General features: G+C 36.6%; 2 protein-coding genes across 2 annotated transcripts in view; one reads left to right on the top strand and one right to left on the bottom strand.

Annotated features, from left to right (window-relative positions):
* The window catches only part of LOC107754011 (type I inositol 1,4,5-trisphosphate 5-phosphatase), a 150,570-nt gene extending 149,231 nt beyond the window's left edge, over positions 1-1,339 (top strand). The window contains exon 14 of the mRNA XM_016570312.1: positions 1,244-1,339. Within this exon, the coding sequence (XP_016425798.1) occupies positions 1,244-1,339 (96 nt within the window). The remainder of the gene's footprint in view (positions 1-1,243) is intronic.
* A 3,641-nt stretch (positions 1,340-4,980) lies between these two features.
* LOC107754017 (homeobox protein Nkx-6.2-like) lies at positions 4,981-7,325 on the bottom strand. Its single transcript, XM_016570317.1, has 3 exons — positions 6,547-7,325; positions 6,292-6,464; positions 4,981-5,887 (listed from the first exon to the last, which is right to left on the bottom strand). Exons 1-3 carry the CDS (start codon positions 6,953-6,955, stop codon positions 5,630-5,632), a joined length of 840 nt encoding a protein of 279 aa, XP_016425803.1. The 5' UTR covers positions 6,956-7,325; the 3' UTR covers positions 4,981-5,629.
* Between the last annotated feature and the right edge of the window lie 102 nt (positions 7,326-7,427).

Genomic DNA, 7,427 nt, shown 5'->3' with positions numbered 1-7,427 from the left:
ATAAGTAAAAGCAGAGATTAATAATAAATAGACAAAAAATCTAATAAATAAAATTTTAAAAATTAAAAAAAAAATTACAAAGTAGTAATAAATGAATTATAAAACCAAAAAAAAAAAAATGCGATATTAAAAACTTATCATTTAAATAAGTAAAAGTAGAGATTAATTAATAAATAGACAAAAAAAATTATAAATACAATTTTAAAAATTACAAAAAAATTACAAAGTAAAAGTAGTAATAAATGAATACATACATAAATGGATGGAAAATACTGACAAGCAGAGGAAACTTTAATTAAAAATATATATATAATAAAATAAATAATATATATATATATATATATATATATATATATAATAAATACATATAATAAAAAATATAAGTAGTAATGAATAAATAAATAAAACAAAAATTTAAATGAATAAAAAATAAATACAATTTTAAATAAATTTAATTTAAAGTAAAAGTAGTGATAAATGAATAAAAAATTAAATGTAAAACATTGACAAGCAGACTAAACTTCATCAATATAATCACCAAAGAATTTCTCATATTTTTTAAGAATCGGTCACATTTTTTATGACTAATTATAGAATAAGATTTGAGAAGCGAGTCTACCTCAGTCAAAAAAATGTAAAGAGATCAATATAAATATTTCTGTTTATGGATAAAAAAAATGACCAAACAAAAAGAAATTGAAGATCTATTCCTTAGACGTATAGGATATATACTTAGTCATTATAGCAACAAATAATACCTTTTAAATGTAACTAAAGATTTAAACATGGGAGTATAAATTAGACTTCGGAATAAATTGACAATAAAATGTATTAATGTTTCATCCTCACAACTACGAAGTGGACAGGAGCTGGGAACAAGGGCATATTCAGACGTTTATATTTACTGATATATGTTGTGCATGACTTTAAAGTGTTATTCTCTGGTCTTTTCGGTAAAACAGCAGCCGAGCTTTTCTTCTTCTCGAGTTTCTGTGAGTTTAGCTCAGCTCAGAAAACACAATCTGTGTGTGCTTTCTAAAGAGCACCGCGTCAGAGCATTATTTTCAATTCAGATAAATATGATTCATGCATTCGCTGCACTTCAGATATGAAAAAGCTCCTGAATTCTGATTTATTGGCGCTTAACTGTGACCATATCAGATCTCTTAGTATTTTAGCTACATGTATGCATGTGTTTTGTATCTGTATCTAATCATATTTTGTGCGTGTTTGTGTTTTGCAGCCAGAGAACGAGGAGAAATTAATAACGTATGACAACATCGGACCCAATGTGTGTATGGGGGACCACAAGGTACAACTAACTAACCTCTCCAACTAGTTTGTGTGTATGAATTCAGATATACTTGGGTGAGAAAATAGTCTTTGGAAGTGAGTTAAATCTGATTAAACCTAAAAATAACTCTAAAAGAAGAAGAGGAACACAGCGCTTCTGCTGCTCTGCGATGATGCGGTCGATAGGAGACACTCCTGACCAATCACTGATCAGTATGCAAATACATTCCAGAAAGAACACTAATCAGAATGCAGTATGCAAATGACTCCTCTGCTGTTTGATGAATGCTGAAGATCCTAACAGTGTGAACGAGAGATTTTCAAACGGTTTTATAGAAAACCAAAAAGATGTCTCAATATTACAGCACTGTTCTTATTCTAAATGACTTGTGGTTCTGAATATGATATTCTAAATAGTCCGGGGTATCTTAAAAATACCTTTTTAAAATGTATTTATTTAGTATGTTTTTTTTATTATATTATTGGAGTTTTTACATCAAGTGGTTAAAGCTGAATTAGGGCTGGACGATATGGCCAAAATTGATATCACGATATATTTCTTAATTTCGGTCGATACGATATAATTCCGATATCGATATGAACACTATTTATCTGAAACACACACACACACACACACACACACACACACACACACACTTCCACTAAATCAAATGTTCTTCTGATGTCTCTCAGCCTCGTTTCCCAAACTCTAACAGAACATCAGAAAAGCATCCTTGCGGATGTATTTAGACGTAATATTACGAGCTACTTCCATACAGTATGTAAGATATTTTAAAAAGTGCAATGCAAAGCCAGTTGTTGTATTTCTCTATGGTTAGGTTTATTTGTACATGATGATAGCGCTGTGCTGATTTTAGTGCTTTCTCTCTGTTAGAACAGATATCTATATTCTATGATTTTCTTCCTCTCTTGACTCTTGTTTATCGTGGTTTTTTCTTGATTTGCCGTGTACAACCCAATACAACCGCCGAGTCTCATTTTATATACTGTACTTTTTAAAGAGATAATTTATAATGCGTACCAAAACTATTATATGCTGACATATTGATACGAACGGCTGCTTTGGGTGTAATGTTTGAATAGCTATAAAGAAACGACTAAATCCACATCATCATAAGCAGAAAATGCCATTTCAGCCAATATGATTTATATATATATATTTAGCCAATTTAATTTTTTTAAATCTTTTAAGCAGTGCCATACACCATGCAAGTGTATAAGATAGTTTCAGCTCGGTTCTTACAGTGCTGTTCTTATTCTAACTTATTTCTGTGTGATAATGTTATGGTTGAATGTGATATTTTAAATAGGCCTGGGTATCTTAAATAGCTGTATCCTTTTTTCCTTTGTTGTTTTTTTTGTATGATTTCTTATTATATTATTGTGTCATGGTGCCAACTATTGAACTCAGTCAAATGTAGAGTTTGAGTTACGATGGCATTGTGCAGAAACACTCAAATCAAGGACCAGGAGAAATGTCTGTACACCATATCTGTTTTAGTCCTGAGTAACAGTGTGTTTTTCCCAACAATCTACACTACAGTCTTTATTTCTGAATGGCCATCAGTGGGAATGATTTTGTGTCGCGTTGGCAGTGATTTGGTTTGAAGAACTGCTTGTTAACCGTGTTTTTCCCAGCAGGGCAGCTGATAGGATTCACTCTTTTCTTTAAGCAGATAGCGATTAGACCTGGTGGATGGCAAGACCTCCAAAAGCAATAAAACCATTAGAACTCAATGAATGAATGAATGAAGCAGTGCCTCTTTGTCATCAGTCACACCGTGAGATTCACTAAAAAAGCCTTTGACAGTTACATGCATTTGCAGAAATGTCCAGCATTTTGTCCAAACAATAATAAAAGGACACCTTTTCATTTATAATTTGTCTTGAATCTCATTTTGTTAAAAAAAAAAATTTGTGAGAAAATCGTATCGTGAAATCATTATCGTGAATCGCATCACATTGTGAGTTGAGTGAATTGTTACATCCCTAAGTGACATACTTGCACATCATTAAAATGACAAGTAAGATATTATCATAGACAATTAATATTGCACACCCCTAATATCTAGCGATACTGCACTCTAAAAAATACTGGGTTGTTTCAACCCAACTTTGATGGACCAGGACGGACTAACCCAACTTTTGGGTTAAAAATTTAATGTAAAAATGTTACCCAACAGTTAGGTTAGTCCATATTTGACCCAAAGTTGGGTTGAAACAACCCAGCATTTTTTAGAGTGTATATATATATATATATACACACACACACACATAGAAATATATAGTTATTTAGGGAACGTCTTACTATATTTATGATATTGTGTGTTCATTTGATCAAACTATTTATAAAAATCATTATATAACTGAATACATCATGATATCATTATCATTTGTTATGGCTGAATATCTTTGTCTAAAAGTGGAAATGCACACAAACAGAAAGTTCAGGATTATGTCTTTCTTTTGCATGCAAGTATATTTCTATACACGTTTCAACAGCATTTCCGTAACCACAAAAGTTAGTCGCTCGCCGTTACCATAGCAACACATCGCGCGATATTCGTTGCGATTAATACCGAAGTCGTAGTCTACTGTCGTTACTATTTAAATATGAATCTGCATATTAAAAAAAAAAAAAAAGTTTTTTCGATGTGTTTATAATATGTTAATTCTAATAGTGCGGTCACGAGAGTAACACCGACGGAAACGTTGGATCTAAAAACTGCTCGTTTGGCGTGAGAAATAAAAATATAAACGAATCTGTAAATGCTTGTTTAAAGAGCTTTTACTGATTATCTTCATCAGTCCGGGCTCTTAAAAATAACACCTCATCGTCTGTAAAAAGAGACTAAATGTTCCTCTTATTAGGCTACATCGACAGGTGTTGTCCCTCTTTAAACGAACGCGTGTAATCTCAAATTATTCGTAACAATTAATGGAGAGCGGGGCACAAAGTAACACTTTTTGACTTTCTCAGTTTGTGTAAATCCACATGGGGGCTCATAGTATAATTTTTTTATCCACAGTAATTTCACACTTGTCTAGTACAAATATGTCGCCTTGTTTCAGAATTCACAGTGTATACATTTTTCTTTATTTACCCTCAAAAAATGGAAGTGAAATGTGACAACATGCCCCGTAGGTGGGGTACATTGTAACATCTGAGGGGCACGTTGTAACATGACCATATAACAGCTTAAAATCTTATCTGATCGAATGAAAAAAATATACAAGACAAACTAAAATATTTTGTCAATAAAATAAAATTAACTTTTTAAAATAAAATAATGGCGTTTTTTAAGAATTAAAAATTATCAGATTTTGGAGTTAGCGAAGAATTTAAAAACTATCTAAACTTTGGAGATTTTGGATTGGAGATTAAAATAATAGCAGATTTGCCTCATTTTAAATGAACACTAAAAACTGAGGTGAAAAATTTACTAAAGCCAGAAATGTACTTTTACTATGGTGAAATAAATGTTCGGGGATATCTTCAAAAGATTTTTTTAATTTTGGCGCAGTTTTTTCTCTATATAGTGTTGATATGGCAACTAGTAAATACCATAAATGTTGTTATGCTAGCATGTGTGGAAATATTCAAACCACGTGTGTTACAGCTAACCCCGCGTTACTTTGTGCCCCGCGCTCCTCTATGTGAGATTTTAATATCATTACTATATGATATTAATGCACGGATGCCTATAACATAATATGCATTTGCTAGCAAATTTCTCGCGGCCAAATAACTGCACATCTCAAAATATATGCGCCACAAAACAACCAATAAACATGAAATAAACAAAAACGACCAGGACATATTTAAAACATTGGCTTGTTAAATAATTTATTGATGATACAAAGTTTCCTCACGGAAGCGGTAATATTCTCTTCATCGATATTTACGTCCATCTTTGTGTATTTTCCGTGCTGTGAGGTAAAACATAAACTCCAGCGGACAGAAGTACATTCATTAAAACAAATTCTATTCACATCATTTACAGCACTGGCACTTTATACTCGTGTGTAGCTGTTTCCGAGATAAAGAAGTGAAGCTTTCAGGCGGAAAAGGCGTTATTCGTCTTCAATCGAAGACTAAATGATCTTAATGATGATGATGATGATGATGCTTTAATAACATAATTTACTCAGTAAAAAATATATATACATCTCACGTCCACTTCTACCTGTACAACCGCATTCAAAGCAAAGAACTGAGTTTATACCCTGCTTAATTCTGCCTCGGTTCTCCAGAAGAATCTGAAGCAGAGGATGATGATGATGAAGATGATGAAGAGTCTTTAGCTCAGCATCATCACAACGTGTCCGAGCTGTTGCTGCACGGGCTGATGAGGGACAGGTTACACGTCTTGTGCTTTTTTAACAGTCTCGTGATTTTCTCGTCGTCGGAGTTCGGGTCCAGAGGTTTGTTGTATTCATCATCATCATCATCATCCTCGTTTTCCGAGCTCTCCTTCATCCTCTCCGTCTCGGAGTCGTGTTTCTTTTTAGCCGTGGCCATCTCAGCCGCGTGCCTCTTGCGCCATTTGGTTCTTCTGTTCTGAAACCAAACCTGAGACAGAAAAAGGCACTTCAGCACACTGTCCGTACTGTCAGTGATCAATTATTATTATTTAAAAGAAATGCAATAGTTGCATGCAACTTCACTGAAATATTTAAACCAAGCAAAAGGTGCATGAACTCAATTGATTCAAATAATAAAAGCATGTTAGCCAGACAGTGTGCAAATATACTAGACGCTGTGCAATGCAGTGCAACACTGCCAGTGATGTTTTCTTGGTTAACAAATATTAATTTAACTTTTAACATTATAAATGAATGCACCAACAGTTTTGCTTTTTAATTTCACATTTAACCGACAGTGACTCTCGCAGATAAAATCACCTTTTGCATTGAGAAGAAAAAAAAAAAAAAAAGAAAGAAAAGTTTTTATTAATAAAACCCGCCTCTGTTTACCTTGACTTGGCTCTCGGTCATTCCCAGAGAATAGGCGAGCCGAGCTCGCTCCGGTCCGGCCAGATATTTGGTCTGTTCGAAGGTCTTCTCCAGCGCGAAGATCTGCTGTCCGGAAAAAGTTGGTCTGGAGTGTTTCTTCTTCCCATCCTTGTCCAGCATCAGATGTGCCTGGGCTGGAGAAAACAAGACAAGGTCAGCCAGATCAACTCAGAACGAGACATTCAACTTTGACCCACAAGTGTCAAAAAAACTCACCCGGACAGGGAACCCGCGGGTCTCTCCAGGGCGAAGCCTGCATCATTCCCGGCCAGAATATGGGCGCCCTCCCGGGCAACTCCGTCAGCGGTTTGGGGTACCGAGACACCGCCGCGGGGTTGAAGTACATCCCGGCTGATGTCAAGCCGTTGATCCGGGGAAAGCCCGAGAGCAGCTGTCCTGCGGTGATGGGTCTCCCCAAGATATCGCTTATTCCATGCGGCGTTCCCAGCGGGATCTGAGAGCTCAGGTTGCAGAAGGAAGGAGCCTTGAAGCCCGCGGGGTTCTGCAGGGCGTACGGGAATAAAGAGGTCTTCATCTCGGTCATGTTGTGCAGCGCAGCCAGAGGAGTGCTGCCCAGAACGAACGCACTCTGCCGGTTACTATCCATCTGCCCGACCGCTATCATTGGTGCGCACGAACCACAGGATGCTCCGCGTAAAAAGTACAACAGCGCACTCAACTCGACAACTCATCCACTGGAGCTGGAAGTCAGAGTCTGCGAATGTCTCCCATGCAAAAGAGTTTCACGAGCGTCCCGAAGCAGAATCCGGATGCCGGCCGCCGGCAGATCTCACGCCCGCTTTGAGTGCCGTGATCGCCCGCATCTGAAGCGCCGTCCTCCGGTCAGTGGCCTCCAGCGGCGACGGCGAGCAGATAACCGCGCGAGCGCCTATCTCCCATTGGAAGACGCTAAGTGACGCCGCGCTCTGATTGGAGGACGCGAGGCGGCGGATTTGCATGGGACAACGCCGCACTCCATCAAGCGCGGCATTAATAACGCGTCGCACTGTAGAAATCATCGTTTCGACATTTAACACAAACGACGCGTTTACTTTATAACGCTGGCAGAGTAAGTACACTAACCTCCATACAACTAA

Source organism: Sinocyclocheilus rhinocerous, unplaced genomic scaffold (genome assembly GCF_001515625.1).
Source record: "Sinocyclocheilus rhinocerous isolate Xijiao unplaced genomic scaffold, SAMN03320098_v1.1 scaffold1494, whole genome shotgun sequence".
NCBI lineage: Eukaryota > Metazoa > Chordata > Actinopteri > Cypriniformes > Cyprinidae > Sinocyclocheilus > Sinocyclocheilus rhinocerous.
Note: the sequence above shows the minus strand (reverse complement) of the source record. Positions and strands in the feature narration are given on the sequence as shown.

Coding starts and splice junctions, on each gene's coding strand:
- LOC107754017 (XM_016570317.1), bottom strand. CDS start 6,955: ATGATAGCGGTCGGGCAGATGGATAGTAACCGGCAGAGTGCGTTCGTT. Junction 6,465..6,546: donor CCCGCGGGTTCCCTGTCCGG/GTGAGTTTTTTT, acceptor TGTTTTCTCCAG/CCCAGGCACATCTGATGCTG. Junction 5,888..6,291: donor TGACCGAGAGCCAAGTCAAG/GTAAACAGAGGC, acceptor TTTCTGTCTCAG/GTTTGGTTTCAGAACAGAAG.